The sequence below is a fragment of the Fusarium odoratissimum genome, assembly GCF_000260195.1.
Source record: "Fusarium odoratissimum NRRL 54006 unplaced genomic scaffold supercont1.5, whole genome shotgun sequence".
In the NCBI taxonomy this organism is placed as follows: domain Eukaryota; kingdom Fungi; phylum Ascomycota; class Sordariomycetes; order Hypocreales; family Nectriaceae; genus Fusarium; species Fusarium odoratissimum.
In genome coordinates this window covers 89,923-104,943 of record NW_022158691.1, presented here as the reverse complement: position 1 = coordinate 104,943, position 15,021 = coordinate 89,923, and the positions used below count along the sequence as shown (strand labels likewise).

General features: G+C 48.5%; 7 protein-coding genes across 7 annotated transcripts; 2 read left to right on the top strand and 5 right to left on the bottom strand.

Moving 5' to 3' along the window:
* Nucleotides 1–388: 388 nt before the first annotated feature.
* On the top strand, nt 389–1,673 carry FOIG_03950 (uncharacterized protein). The gene has a single exon (XM_031201988.1). The coding sequence runs from the start codon at nt 523–525 to the stop codon at nt 1,543–1,545; it is 1,023 nt and encodes a 340-aa protein (XP_031067435.1). The 5' UTR covers nt 389–522; the 3' UTR covers nt 1,546–1,673.
* Nucleotides 1,647–4,072, bottom strand: FOIG_03949 (uncharacterized protein; the record flags this gene model as incomplete). Its single annotated transcript, XM_031201987.1, has 2 exons — nt 1,964–4,072; nt 1,647–1,920 (listed from the first exon to the last, which is right to left on the bottom strand). Exons 1-2 carry the CDS (start codon nt 3,787–3,789, stop codon nt 1,647–1,649), a joined length of 2,100 nt encoding a protein of 699 aa, XP_031067434.1. The 5' UTR covers nt 3,790–4,072.
* A 2,513-nt stretch (nt 4,073–6,585) lies between these two features.
* FOIG_03948 (uncharacterized protein) lies at nt 6,586–7,405 on the top strand (the record flags this gene model as incomplete). The annotated part of the gene is made up of 2 exons (XM_031201986.1): nt 6,586–6,799; nt 6,849–7,405. The coding sequence occupies 2 exons, from the start codon at nt 6,586–6,588 to the stop codon at nt 7,403–7,405; spliced, it is 771 nt and encodes a 256-aa protein (XP_031067433.1).
* A 79-nt stretch (nt 7,406–7,484) lies between these two features.
* FOIG_03947 (uncharacterized protein) lies at nt 7,485–8,426 on the bottom strand. The gene has a single exon (XM_031201985.1). It carries the CDS (start codon nt 8,282–8,284, stop codon nt 7,511–7,513), a length of 774 nt encoding a protein of 257 aa, XP_031067432.1. The 5' UTR covers nt 8,285–8,426; the 3' UTR covers nt 7,485–7,510.
* A 507-nt stretch (nt 8,427–8,933) lies between these two features.
* FOIG_03946 (uncharacterized protein) lies at nt 8,934–9,665 on the bottom strand (the record flags this gene model as incomplete). Its single annotated transcript, XM_031201984.1, has 1 exon — nt 8,934–9,665. The coding sequence occupies one exon, from the start codon at nt 9,663–9,665 to the stop codon at nt 8,934–8,936; it is 732 nt and encodes a 243-aa protein (XP_031067431.1).
* Nucleotides 9,666–10,317: 652 nt separating this feature from the next.
* Nucleotides 10,318–11,902, bottom strand: FOIG_03945 (L-lactate dehydrogenase (cytochrome)). Its single transcript, XM_031201983.1, has one exon. It carries the CDS (start codon nt 11,724–11,726, stop codon nt 10,440–10,442), a length of 1,287 nt encoding a protein of 428 aa, XP_031067430.1. The 5' UTR covers nt 11,727–11,902; the 3' UTR covers nt 10,318–10,439.
* A 129-nt stretch (nt 11,903–12,031) lies between these two features.
* Nucleotides 12,032–14,735, bottom strand: FOIG_03944 (uncharacterized protein; the record flags this gene model as incomplete). The annotated part of the gene is made up of 6 exons (XM_031201982.1): nt 12,032–13,037; nt 13,085–13,475; nt 13,523–14,065; nt 14,115–14,482; nt 14,534–14,622; nt 14,670–14,735. 6 exons carry the CDS (start codon nt 14,733–14,735, stop codon nt 12,305–12,307), a joined length of 2,190 nt encoding a protein of 729 aa, XP_031067429.1. The 3' UTR covers nt 12,032–12,304.
* Nucleotides 14,736–15,021: the final 286 nt, after the last annotated feature.

The window sequence follows — 15,021 nt, the reverse complement described above, 5'->3', positions numbered from 1 at the left end:
CGGGAAAAGAGATGGAGAGATTATTGCTGATATTGTTTGTTTTTATTGCCAAGCATGGAACCATGGCCTTATTTTCTGGCCCTTGTGCTTATTCATCTCCCTTGCATCTGTTGGTACGGTACCTGCATCTTGGCTAACAGAGATGTTCTCAATTGCCGTAGGCCCAACTTTACAGAATCAACCAGTCCAAACACGAGATCCATCGATATTCCCAGACGCTGGAAGTAGGAGATGACATCGAGATCACTGCATTTTAGGCTGTTCTCTGTGTCGTCTGCATCAAACTCCATCAATCAGGTTTGTGGCTGACTGAACCTTAGCCACATCGACGTCATTCCCCAGCCCCAGATCATCATCCCAAATCTCCCCAGTTTCCAGGATAGAAACTACCGCGACGTCATGCCAATGAAACAATCCTCATCCGTTCACTAAAATAAACCCAAAAATTAAACAACAAATCTCGTGGCATTTCCAACCTAAACTCTACATCTGCGCCACAATACCCATCGCCAGTCACTAACAATGGACGTCCTTCTGTCCCTCCCAATAATATCCTACCTCCTCTCCCCCGCCTCAGCATCATGGTCCACATCCCTCAACATCTTCTTCTTCTACGTCCAGTGGACGACGTTCGTCCTAACCCACACGCCCTTCCGCGTGCGCCTCATCGGCTCCCTCGCAACGCGCATAATTCTATTTCTCATACCGTCGCTGGTATCGTTACTCTTTGACACGGGTGTGCCAAGCATCGCTGAGTCGATCAAATTTGGCGGCCGTGCTTCGCTTGCCCCGCGGAATGCGCGCTTGCTTACGCGACAGTTGGGTCTCGTGTTGGTGAACCTTTTGTGCGTGACGTTGCTGGAGGGCGCGTCGCATTTGGCGTTTAGATATGTCGTTGGTGAGAATGATTTTAATCCGACGGCGTTACTGCCTTTGCCGTGGCAGTTGGCGAAACATTTGGTGCTTATGATGACGGGGCGTGAGGTGTTGACTTATTACATTCATCGCAATCTTCTTCACTCCAGCGGCGCAATTGGAAGACTTCACAAACGCTTCAGTCACGCACGATCAGCAGCGCCGTACAGTCTTCTCGTATTTGCAGATCACCCAATCCCCTTTCTTCTCCATCATTTCTTCCCAATGTACCTCCCAGCCATCGCCCTGCGCCCTCACATGGTAACGTATTTCCTCTTCCTTGCGCTCTGCACGGTTGAGGAGACAATCACCACGTCAGGGTACAGTGTCGTCCCTGGCATAATCATGGGTGGAATGACGCGTCGCAGAGCGATTCATTACGCGAGCGGAGGCGATTGCAATTTCGGTGCCTGGGGAGTTCTGGACTGGGCGAATGATACGGGAAGGGGGAGGGATGTACTTGATGATGTGAGGGCTGAGGCGGAGAAGCATAACGTCAAGGAGAGGTCGGCGGATAAGTTGGATAGCGGTGTGAGTGCTCTTCAGGGAGGAATTGACAAATTGACGAATGGAGATGATGGCGGTAAGAGGAGGAGCTCGCGATTGCGATCAAAACGCGCCGGCAATTGAATGAGGTCCATTCTTCCAATTGACATTAAAGTCGTTTCCCAGCAAATAACGTGCAGCCATCTAAGTGTACAAACTCCCATCCGTCCCATTGCTTGATCCATCTATTTGTATCCCATCTTCTTCGCAAACCAGCTGAGCGTCTCAATGCCGCTCTGTACTCTCATGCCAATTCTAGTATCCAGCACAAAGGTCTCCCATACCTTGGCGACATCCATTTGCTTCACACATTCGTCGTACTTCTCCCGTCTGTACGCCGCGATCTCATCTGGTGTGCCCTCGGGAGGATTGCAGCACTCTGACCATGCGATGGCGCCCTTTTCGTACACTGCAGCCGCGAGAACGTAGTCGTCCTTTGTCGGACCCTTGAATGCGAACCTGTCCTTGTTAGTCGACGTGATAAAATGTCAATTGAACTTACCGGTCAAACTTGAAGACATGCGTCTCCAATAAGTCCCTCGCCTCGGCAAACTTCTTCTGGTTGCGGAACAACGATGCGCTGACGAGCGCCCACGCTCCCATCTCATCAACCTCAGCCTTGATCTTATCCACCACCTCCGTCTTAGCAGTACATCTGTCCCAACTCATCCCCCCAACTGCTTTCTCAAGCTCAGCGGGTCCCATGCGCTTGATGGTGTTCCACATGTAACTCATCTCCAACGCGGGACTGGGTCCAATCGCATCAGCAAGATCGACGCCAAAGCTCTTAGCGCGGTCCTCCCACTTCTGTATCTTGCGCTGAACAAATACTTCGAACGGCAACTGGCGCGCCATAAAGCGCTTCTTACCCGCTACACCTGGCGCCTTACGTAGGTGTTCTTCCGCTTTGGCTTTTTGGCGGCGCGCCTCATCTTTGTCCCCGGCGGCTACGGCGTCGCGGTAGAGTTCGACGGAGGCGATGCCTGCCATGTAGTAGTACAGCGCGTGACTCCAGTCGTTAAGCTCGAGGCATCGCATGAATGAGTCGCGCATAAGAGGCCAGTCCTGGATTGCCATTGAATTGAGCGAGAGCTCAAAGTTATTGAGTGCTGTGACCTGCTTCATCTTGGACTCGCCGCCGGTGGTGAGAACATCAACGGCTTTGGGGAGGTCTCGCTCATTGCTGTGCAGTCGCGCCTCTTCAATGAGCCAGAGTCGCGAGTCGGGATATCGAGAGCGCATCGATGCAAGAAGCTTCTCACATTTTTCGCGTGGAGGCCCTACAATCTCAGCACCCTCGTCAAAATCCTTCGCATCGGGGAGGATGTCGACTGCGCCGAGAAGAGCGTTGTAGTAAGACAACAGGACAAGACCAGCGATGGCGCCATTGACGTTGGCGTAAGCAGTGGAGCGCCAGAGCATACGAACGCCACGCTCACGATCACCACGGAAGCCAACGACGGAAAGAAGACGAGTGAAAGCGGGAGGAACGAGGGTCAACATGAGAAGGATCATACCAAAACACATATTGGCCCCAGAGTGGACAAAGATGTCCAGAGGGTTTTCAAGAAGAACAGAGTCGGACTCGGTAGGCTTAGATCGAGCTTCACGCAGGGGTGCACCTTCATCGATCTTCTCGTCCTCCATGCTTGACGAGCTTGAAGAGTCCCCGTTCGCAGGTGTCTCGGTACCAGAAGCCGACTCAATATCAAGCTTCTCCATGCTCTTGCCCATCTCTGTAATTGGCTTAGCAGACAGCGATGCCTCTGAAGTTGATTGAGGCATATCCTTGAGTGTTTTCGCCTCAGCCTCAATAATGGCATCAAGCGTCATGAATGCCTTGCGAAGCTTGAGAAAACTCTTCATCGCATCGATGAGACTTTCATGCAAAACACCCACTACAGCGCCCATGAGCTGCGTCTCCGCACGAACGAGCTCGAATTCTGTACCGGGAGGATACAATTTACTCCCCGCACGAGCTTTGCCATGCTTCTGAGCCTTCTTGTAGTCCGCCCAAGCTTTCGCTTCACACTCATCGAGCTTGGTGGTTGTCTCGGTCATGACGGCTTTTTCAAAGCCCAGCACGGAGCGCATGAAGATAGTGACTGCCAATCCTAGCTGGTGAAAGGACGAGTCTCCCGTCTGCAGCTTCTCCCATGCTCCGTCGATATCGTCGTTCATTATGAGACCGCACGATGCCATGGCGTCGTCAATGTCCTCCATCTCTCGGGCCATGTTATCCTTGGTGGTGATTGAACCAGCATCGCTGTTGGCTTCAGTGGCAGGCGTCGCGGTCCCAGACCGGAACCAACCCGCTAAACGACTCATTTTGATGAATCTTTAGAGTCGAATTGACTGAGTGAGATTGTGATGGAAGGGTATTCTGGTGATATACGCGCGAATTGATGCTGAGCCTCGAATGCTGACGTCTTAGGCTGAATGAGGGATCTTGGGCCCCTCTTTGTGGCGTTTACCCCGATGCTGACAGAAGAGATGGGACCATCCGCTTCAGATCCTGGAATAATAACATGCAGATATGCAATGCTTTGCAAGAACGAAGCTTAATGATAGGAAGTGAGAGGTTTTTGAGGGTGAGTGAGAGAAAAACCACTCGTAAGGTTGAGGTCAAAAATTCAGTTCCACCTCATCATAGCTTCTGCTTATGCAGGTAAACTAAGCCTGCTAAGCTCCCTGCCCCCACCATATCCGCGGAGTTTAGGCGGGCTTACGCATGAGCTCGGGGCCAATCGGAGCTTGAGACTGACATCATCAGTTGTTGATACAACTCCAGCTTTGGATAATGATCTTGTGCATTTGTCCAGCTTGATAAAAAAAAAAAATTGCATTGTATTTCCTATCATCATTCTCTTATTTTTGACTCTGTTCTGTTACAGGCAAGCTTGTGAACGTTTTGTTCTTTGTTCACCAGCTCGTATCTTATCTCCGTCCAGAGTCAATCGCCACGTAAGGTACCTCGTTGACGGATATCGGAGAACAAGAGGGTCCGTCAATTTGATCGTCCCGGCTTTTTCGGATACTCGGAACGGACGACTCTCCCGTGCTTATTTTATAGATTACCGAAGTAATTGCCAATGGTGTTTAAAGGCTCGGTAGATTGAACACTCTATGCATGAACTCCGACGCCTCCGGTGTGTTCGAGTTGCGTCATTCAGCTTGCGGTTCGTTGAGTTCCCTGGTCTCGAGAGCTAACGAAACCAAAGTAATCGGTGCCTGCCCTCATGTGTGCCAGGCTAACCCTCCTCCACGGTATATTGTAGAAAGCGAAAATGATGTACTCATATTTGGCTGTATCAAATATTCTTTTGAGAGACATCAATACTGCTGCATCTGGTCTTGACTTCTGTATAAGAGGTAAAGCGAGCTTTCAATTTCTGGATGATAGTTGACGTCCTTAGACATTGCATCTCTTCTGTTAAGCTAGTTTCCCAGAGACACAAACAGAAGGAAACAGGGCTGTCGGACAGAAATGTCTAAAGGTTGTGAGCATTGGCCTCCTCGGTCATCCTTCCGTCGAAGGAGTTGATTGCTTACTACGCTGTTTCTTATATCTTGCATGCCTTTTGCCATGACTGTATGGAGGATCATGAAAAAAGGGCCTGTCTCGGTATGTGGGCTAGAATACAGTTTGATACCTGACGTTGCATATCATAGAGAACCGCATTGTCGGGGAATATGCCTCGATTCTCCTTTTCGATTCCTCAGCAATGTTGCAACGACGTTGATAGCCAAGAAGGCCGCGGACAAATATGAGTCAAGACAGCATACACGAAGCCTCGGGAATTTAGGGTACTCAACTACTAAACCCAGCCCTAGGCTTGACCGGGGGAAACATTAAAGCTTTAGCTGAGTTGAATAAAGCTTGTCGCCTATGACAATAGCAGATTGAAGATTTAGATCAGAGTTATAATAATGGCTAGGTAAAGACGCCACCAGCCAAAGATCCGCAGCGATAAATAATGAGAGTCCGAGAGAGGCTGAGTTGTTCCGGAAATAACTCGCAATGGACGCCCAGATAGGCGATGCAAGTGCTCTAGCCAAGGATGGCTAGATGAAGTCGATCCTTTCATCAGCCGGAGGCTCTGAACATCCAAAGACAAGCAACTTCTATCCTAAGATGCCAAGACACATGAAAGTACTTGGTTTGTGAAGATTTCAGGTATATGAAGATATTTGTCCATAACTAAGAACCCAAGCTGTTATAAAATCTGTCGGATTTAACTGTAGTTTCCCCGCGTCTTGGTTGAATAGTAAAGCTCCCCAAGTCTCGGGACCAAGAAGGATCACAACAGGGAGATCAGAACCAATCACACGAGCGCAAAGTCAGATTCCCCCAACATCGCATGCATTAGTGATACCAAGTGAGAGCGAATACGAGACAAGAGAGAAAGTTGAGAGACAGTCGGTATTTCCATGAGATTATGATGACTATTGAGTAGTTGAGTACCCACTGCCACGAAGGTCAAGAAGCTCCAGCGGGACGACTGTTAAGGAATCTTCATCTAGAGTGCAATATCGAGAGCTGAGTGAGATGAAACATCTTTGATAGGGTTGTCGATCCTAGCGTCTTGAAACCGGGGGGCTGAGGCACCGAAGGAAGCGGGCCTCTGATTGCACGGGACCATTTAGTGATCACCTCACTGCCGTCTTAGCAGGGATGGTCCATGTTGATGTCTTATTTTCTACTGAGGAAACGCTCGACTTCGGAGACTGCGTGAAGGATGCCTTGAGAGTTTGTCGCTATAGCGACTGAAAGGTGTATATCTTCAAGATCATCGCATGTCGCAAATCTATACAAACTTCCTTTGAAGATGATTTAATCAGCAATACTCCTCATCTACACAGCCTGTTGACAACGGGGGCCGATATCTGTCTGACACACCAAGCCACTCACTAGCGGATACTAGATGAATGGCGAGGCTCATTCCCGCTTCTTAATTAAGGACATTTGCAGGATGTCGATCCTTGTCATGCACCACTGCGCCCATGAGAGAAGGATCAACAGGTAAGCTATAAGATGTGATAATCCTTTGTGTCGCGTGTCGTCTTTCCTTCGCTTCCTTTCTCTCCTCCGCATCATAGCGTTTCGTCATTACAAAGTGAAAAATGGCGACTCGTCGATTACTTGCCATACTGGCATTTCTAGCTTTTCATCAGATAGTGAGCGGTGCATTCACGAACCCGCCACCGAGCGACTCGAGTATAAATAATCCTCACTATAAGCTGGGAGAGGAGATCAAGATCACCTGGGAGACAGATGCGGAGTTTACTGATCTTACCATGTGGCAAACCGACACTGGGAAGAGATACAACCTACAATGTAAGTTTATTAGAAGTCAGTGGTGAACTGTTGGTTGACCGTGTACCAGCAAACAGCAAATCGAAGGAGTACATATGGATCGCATCATATCAAGGCATCGACCCCGCGGACGGAAACTCATTTAGTCTCTGGCTTTTCAAGACAGGCGATACAGGAGCCCTTTTCGCAAGCCATACATTCAACATCACCGATCCCTCGTCAGCAACTACTTCAGCGCCAACGGGTACACGAACAAACAAACCGAACCCCAAGACAAAGACTTCCAGCGAAGCAAGTGAAACGACTAGCGATGGTGCGGCCACTGCTTCGTCGACAAACGAGCCGTCGTCCGGGCTATCCACGGGAGCAACTGCCGGAGTGGCTGTAGGCGCTGTTGCTGGAGCATTTCTCATTGCCGGCGCTGGTTTCATGCTCTGGAGACGAAGACGGGCAAACAAGGCTGCACCCCCTGCACTTGCGGCAGAAGATGGGCCGAAACATGGATATGCATCGGTCGAAGCACCGAACAATAACGCTGCGAGACATGGACCATGGGAAATGGGAGGGTCGCCTACGCATTTCACGCATGAGTTGCCAGCCGATAACACGGTACAGCATCGACCATGAACGGGAACAGGAGTAGGGAGTTCGGGTATATACCATCCATTCACCATTATTTATAGAACTCTTATGAGTTTGTAATCATCTCGCATTTTCTTTCAATGTTCTGTGCTATAAGTTTCGGCTATCAGAACTCGCTTTGATTGAGAAGCCAACCGTCTTCTTCCCAGTCATATCATAGTCCGGATCTTCTGGAACAGCCCATCCAAACAAATCAATCAGCTTCTCCCTTATATTCTCATAGTTTGCCCCAATCCGCAAGACACGTTCATTATCCAGGTCCAAAATAGTCCCAGCTCTTCCATACAAGTGCCACTTCTGTCGACCATAGTTAACAACCAAATCAGCTGCTTTAATAATCTCAGGCTCAATGTCTTCAACTCGAAATTTCTGCCCCTGATCCGTCAAGTTGGCACTGCTGCCCACCATCACTAAACCATTCTCATTGTTTAGCCGCGCAAGTTCACGTGAAAAAGGACCTTCCCCTATGGCGAAGCCTAAAGTACCATTCTTTACGACCCGCTCGACATTCGGAATAAGTTCTGCCGCTGACTCTTTCATTTTTCCAACGAAAGCAACTGTCAAACCTAATTCTTCCGTAAATGTTTGAACGATGGTGTATTTCCCATCTGGAAGCTCATATAGTCGCGTGAGAAGGTCGTATGTTCCGATGACGCCCATGGAATGTCCTGCTTTACGCCTCTTAGCGGTAAAGATACGCTCGATCGCATCGACGCTTGCGGCCATCATGCCGTATCCGACATCGGTTGGGGCAATGATGACGCCGCCGTTTTTCAAAACTTCGAAGGCCCTGATAGCGTCCCGTTTTGCATCTGGAAGCTCACTGGGCCGCGGTGTCACTTGAGATGAGGTGTTGCTAGTCATTCTGTCGATGGGGCGCACAGTAGTAAGACTAGTCGAGAGTAGTGGCTGCGAGCTTATGATTACAACGGAACTTTGAGTGGTGAGGGAGGATGCAGATGTTTCTATGAAATTTCTGACTCCGGGTTTTGAGTATGAATAAACATCAAATATCTGAGAGGTAAGCACTATTCACTTAGCTTATATACTGAAGCGATTAGGTCTGTCATGTGATAGCAGCGCTCTCACTTTGGGTAGGGATTTCGACAAGTCTCACGCCGGAACAGACGGCATGCAGATCAATTCATCAAGTCCGATAAAACAACGCCATGGTCACAATAGTACGCTTTGATGCCACCCAAAATGTCCGATCGTTCCAAAAGTTCCAAGTGCAAATCATTCTTCGGTTACTTTGCATAACTAGAGTACCTGTTATTACTGGAGCATATTTGATCTCATGGCATTTATACAGAGGTAAGTCGACATTTATAGTTCATAGACCGTAACATTAAGGTGAAGCCCATACACACCTCGTGGAGGAGTTTTTAATTGCAATCTGAATAAGAAAATGTTCTAAGATTTATTTAAATCTCGAAAAGCCAATATTCAAACTCCAAAGACCAACTATAGACACGAGGTAAGTAAAAATAACAAACTGTCCACCTCTCTCCTATCAGACTTCGATCTCCTTCTTCTGGTTCTGCATCTGTCCAGCTCGTTTCTGTTCCGCATGGGCCTTGCGATAGGACGCGATTAACTCCATGAGAGTCATCGAACTCTTAGGAGAACTAGCCTCGGTATGAATATCTTCATCCTTAGCCGTGGAACCTTTCGTCTGTTCGATATCCACGCCATCCTCAACCTCTTCCTTTGGACGAACCTCGTGCTCCTGGGTAGCTTCAGTCTCAGCCATCTCATCAGCGGTGATATAATCGTCTGAATCATCGTCTTCAAGAGTTTCACCCATAGCTTCGGCAGCCTCCCGAGCCTCTGTCTTTTTCATAATCGCAATCCAACGAGGCAAGTTCCTCTTCATATATCCCAAAAGCAAACCCTCTTTCTTCTCCCAGTTATACGGCCAAGTCTCCTCCCAGGGAACTTCAGCACGACGCTTAGAAAGACGAACCAAGTCATCCACATCGACACCAATCTCGATAAGCCTCTTCACCGCGGCATCGTGCTGGACGGGGTCATGGGTCTCTAGATGGTTGATGAAACGGATGACCCGGCGGGCGCCGAAGCTGGTGTTGATGATCCTCTTGCGACAAGGCTCGTAGTCTGTGTGGTCGAGGGGATAGAGAGCTGCTTTGGAGAAGGTATGATCCTCATCTAGCTCAATGGGGCTAGGGAGACGGAGCAGAGAAGAGTGGCTGCTTCCACTGGCGTTTCGGCTGTGATAAGACATGATGGTTGATGTTAGGAGTGTTGTGGATGCGAATTCGAACGATATCTGCAATTGTTGATTCAAGTCTGAATGTCAGAGAGGCTTGTTGACCTGTAACAATTGTACGGGTTTGGGTCGTTTTTTATATCAAGAAACCCGCGGGGATATGTTCTTTGTCAAGTTACCCGAACAATCTATAACTAGCACAACTGAACATGCACAAGAGGCGATGCAAGTTTTATTTGACAATGCGAACAGTGTTTATTCACAAAAGCAAAGATGGAACAAAAAAACAAAAACAAAAAAAACACGGAACATGCACGTAAATCTCAACTGACGGATGTAATGTCTTTGGACAATGTGAAGCATCAAAGAGGCTCAAAAAGAAAAAAAGAGCGACAATGAAACACAAGACCTGAAAGCAAACATTTGTAGTAATGCAAGGGTTTGCAGGCCAATGTCAAGATCAGGATCTCTCGCCTTTGTTCTTTGTGCACAAACAGTCTTAGATCTTTTTGCTTCAACATCAACGACTATGTTCCCACATATCATATCAATCTTGCTCAATAATTGAACTACTCAGCTTGATAGATTAGTCCACAATGCCCATACTGTAGACTAAGATGGTTAATGAAATCGGTCGACCCTGATAGACCTGCAGCTGGATCAAGATCACGGGAGATAGATCAAGATTTAGGACATAAGAAAGAAAAAATATGGTCCCGTTGCAAGATCTAGAGTATATAGGTCCGCCGTGAACATTTCGTGTCTTGTCTACTACTAATAAACCCTTCGTTACACGAGATCACTCTCCTTTACCAAAATATCCCGATTCACCTCACCAACATCCCTCAGTCCAGCCAAGTGCATGTTCATAGTCAAATCACCACACAGCGCTCTCAGAACATGCCTTACACCATCCTCACCACCCAACGCCAAACCATAAGCATAAGGCCGTCCAACAAGAACACACTTCGCTCCCAGGGCAATAGCCTTCATGATATCAGCACCGCATCTGATACCACTATCAAAGAAGATATCAAGCTTATCCCCAACAGTGTCGACAATTCGCGGAAGCATGCCTAGACTGCTAGCTCCACCATCTTGTTGGCGACCGCCGTGGTTGCTCACTACGATTCCCTGAACACCCACGTCAACACACTTCTTGGCATCATGAACACTCTGAATTCCTTTGAGGACAATGGGACCGTCCCAATGCTTTTTTAAGAACTCAACGTCTTCCCAGGAATGGGAATGACCGGGGAATACGATCTTGGCCCACTCTCTCGCCGCGTCACCGAGACTAGCTCCAGCGGATCCGCCCTGAGCTGCTTGATAGACTCCACTCGCTGCATCAGTGATATTATAGTCGTGCTTCTCCTTGAACTTCTTTTGAAAAACAGGATCTGTCAGGCCGATTTCGACACCAATGTGATCTGGGTGGATGAACGGGTTGTAGCCATTGTCTAGATCGCTCGGACGCCAGCCGAGGACGTAAGTGTCGAGAGTGACGAAAAGTGCCGTATAACCGGATGCTTTGGCGCGGTTGAGCATCGAGATGGTTATGTCGTCGTGTTCACGGCTCGGCCAGTAGAGTTGAAACCATCGAGGTGCGTCTTTGCCATTTGCTGCTGCAACATCTTCGATACTTGTGCTCGAAGCTGTGCTAAGAGTATACGGAACTCCAAGCAATGCAGCAGCCCGAGCAGTAGCGGCTTCACCCTCGGGGTTGAATATCTTCTGGACCCCAATGGGTGCAATTGCCAGCGGAAAGGGAAGCTTCTGGCCAAGGACCGTCGTAGAAGTATCAGCGAACTGCTCATTGCCATCCTCATCCCTGCGACTAGGCACGAGGCGATTCGGAACTATTGACCAGCGAGAAAAAGCCGTCAGGTTGTTCCTGTAAGTCGAGCCGCTGCCACAATTTCCATGGATGTAGCCCCAAGAAGTTGCAGATAGAGTCTCTTTCGCCAAAGGCTCCCATTGGGAGGTCTGAAAGGTAAATGCAGGACGAGCAAAATGAAGACCGGCGTCAAAAATAGATTTCTCGTAGCCGAGAACGTCAGCGCTTGGAGAGGTCATGATGATTTGGAGCAGTAGTATGTCTGTGTTGTCTATAAGCTGATGAGTGAAACATCTCTCCAAGAAAATGTGACTCTGTTATTATACATATTTTCTGACATGCTTCTGACCTCGGTAATCGTGACAATTGCATCACTGTAGATCCATAACACTGTCACAGAAAATTCTAGTGCTCAGCCTTACAGGTGCAATGATGTAAATTAAAGCGGTTCGATCGGATATCTCGGACCGGACAAGTGTCCGCTGCATCGGCTTTCCGCCGGTCGTCAACTTCGACGGAGGCTAAAATCCGTGAAAGAGCCGCTAAGACGCTAGGTTTTTGAGCCTCATTCGATGGGATTAATCGTTTGAAATTGATTTTTCGAGACTTTGGCCGAATGTTTCCAGGTTTCAGTCCAACGTTTCGTTGTAAACGGTCCGATTGACATGACGTATAGAAGTTGGTGCAGATACGGGGACTGGCCCGAGAGATCTAATCGCGACTTTCAGGGAGCCGATTGCTCCCTTCGATATGAACTGAATTGGATCCTGAGGTAGAGTGTATTGACTAACCAGGCTACGACAGTCAGACTGATGACCTAAGAGGTACTAGAGTCGAACCCGAACAAGTCATCAAACACCATCATATCCCGGCTAATGAGTGCCTCGTCGCCCGTGTCATAATTATTGAAGCCAGGTTCAGACATTAGTACCAAGTCTTCCTGTGGCATCGCAGGAACCTCAAACACAAAGCTTTGCATAACCTGATTGATGTCAAAGTCGGAAAGTTCCATGCTAGAAAAGTCAACTGTCGTATCAGGTGTAGGCTGCTGCACCAGCGGCACGGCAGAGATTTGGTAAGCTATGTCAGAACCGACTTCAGCTACCTCAGACATGTCAACCTCTCCCAGGTGACCATCTTGACAGCTTGTCGGTTCTATCGCCACAAACTCTCCAACGTTGACTCCCAAGCGGTTCATAATACCTAAAAGAATCTTCATTGTTCGTTTTGGTGCATGACACCACGTCTGCTGTTCGGATAAAATCTCCAGACAATTTCTGAGGCACAAATGGGCTTGCGAGCCCGCGCTTTTCTGTGCAGCCATGCGGACATGAATGGTCGCACTAACGTATGTGGCGTATGAGATAAAGTAAGGCGCTGTCCTGAAACAGAACTTCTGTCTGTAGAGTAGTAGAATTTGATGAATCTCTATCGCTGCTGTGACACAGTTAAAGAAGGCTTCAGGTGCGACCGTTGTGGAGACAGATGTCAGATGGCCTTCTGAGAGAAAAGGGCGGTAGATCAAGATGATTAATGAGTTGCGTAATGCCCTGCTGTAATCAGTACGTGGACAGAAATGGCGAATTAGAAAGCTTACATCAGGGAGAGGTTATGAGGAAGGATGGTAGAAGATGCGGAGTCGTTCAGATCAACTCTCAAATACACCGGCAACCCATCCTTCCAAGACTGGAGGTCGCGGTGAAGAGACATTGCGGTCTGCCATAGTCCATCAGCACTCTTCGCGTCGCTCTTCTCCGCATAGAGAGCGCATAGAATTCGATCCATGATAATGCTGAGTCTACAAAGTTGCTCAAACGTGGAGACACTATGTGTCGGACAGTCCAACTGAGACGGCTGAGCAGAATAGGTTCGAGTATGAAAATCCTCCAGTTCTTCATATTCATCGAGGAACACGATCGGCACACGGTTATCATGCTCGCGTAATCGAGTTGGACGACCTTGGTAGATAGACTGGACCTTGTCCGAAACTAGAAAGATCAGCTATAAATAATTCTGCAGAAGTTTGAAGGCTTACTGAATGTTGCCCAGAACACGCGACGCTCGATCTCCATATCTTCTGGGGCTATTTTCTTTAACGATCTTCGAGCTGGCCCGTCGATGTGTAGACCAAGGTCGATTATCATACCGATCGCGATACCTAAGTAATGCCACGAGAGACTCCTCTCGTTACACCATGAGAACAGGGCATCGGCAACGACCAGTAGCGCCTGTATCGTAGTGATATCACTCTTGAACAACACCTGAGCGCCGCAAGCGTGCAAGGCTTGTTCGAACTTGATACGATATGGACGCCCAATGGAATTCAGCTTGCCAGTGTTTCGGAGAGCGGCTGCATCAACTGTATGCATTGATCCGGAAAACAGCATAGCCCTAAGAAGGACCTCAGAGTAGTAAGGACCGTTGCATGCCATGTCGCGCATAAAGGCTGGTCGATAGACGATAGAACCCATGTAATGTTGGCGGTTCCAAAACTTGGAAAGAAGATCCATGCCGATCTTTGGGTCGAGGTCACCAAAGTCAAGCTTTCCTGCTCTGAGGTTGACCTTTTCTAGTTGACCTGGTCTGAATGAGCATCGAATCTTGAGTCTCGAGTGATATGTACTCACGTTGCCTAGTTGTCTCTGCCAAAAGTTGGTTCTTCGCAATATCGTCGGAGCTGAGCATACGAGACGAGTCTTTGGCAGTTCCTATGTTGATAGCTCCGCTAGAAGGGCCATGAAAAGCGGCACCCTCGGGTTGCCCGGTCGTTAAATGACAAGAAGGAGAGACTGCTTGCGCCTTTGCTTGGCGAGCATGATCGTTGATGCTGTTCAGCGTAGGTGTAGATCCATCAGCACTCGGTCTTTCAGCCAAGTGAACTTCTCCCCGCAGAGTATCAGAAGGCAAACTGCTCAACTCCGGACTCCTTGGACACAGTTGTTCGCGCAAACGGGCATTTTCCTCCTCCAGTTTATGTATGCGCGCATTAGACGGTCTTGACACCCATGTTAACCACCAGCACTCAACGGTCGCGGAACAATCTCACCTGGCTTGAGCAGTTCTCTGAGAATACGTGCACTCAATAGCCCGACCCTGGCAATTCTCACACCTGGGCTTTGCGCTATTGCAACCCAACTAAATAAGTCAGCAGATTCGCTGGAGTATGGTGAATGGATTGGCACCTTTCGCCTTCGGCAAAAGTCACAGGCCGCAGATGCACGCTGGGATCGACGTTGTGATGCTTTCATAATGGCGGAATGGATCTTGACGGGCCGTGGTCTTGAAGGAAGATGATGGTCCGCTCGCAAGCGAGGCGATTGTGAGGTGAGATATTTTGACGATGACATAAGCGGGCAGACATTTCCCGCCACTCCACCTCCTACCAAGGTATTCTTGTAAATTCAAATCATATTTCGACCATAAACAATTTCCATTGACAGGTATACTGATGCATCTTCCAAGCTCGTACACAACACTTCAATCTATCCGAATTCTACAGCTACTATGTAGCTGATTGCTGCCAATAAGGTTAAA

Bases quoted from the DNA above. Each gene is read 5' to 3' on its own strand.
- FOIG_03950 (XM_031201988.1), top strand. From the start codon at position 523: ATGGACGTCCTTCTGTCCCTCCCAATAATATCCTACCTCCTCTCCCCC.
- FOIG_03947 (XM_031201985.1), bottom strand. From the start codon at position 8,284: ATGACTAGCAACACCTCATCTCAAGTGACACCGCGGCCCAGTGAGCTT.
- FOIG_03945 (XM_031201983.1), bottom strand. From the start codon at position 11,726: ATGACCTCTCCAAGCGCTGACGTTCTCGGCTACGAGAAATCTATTTTT.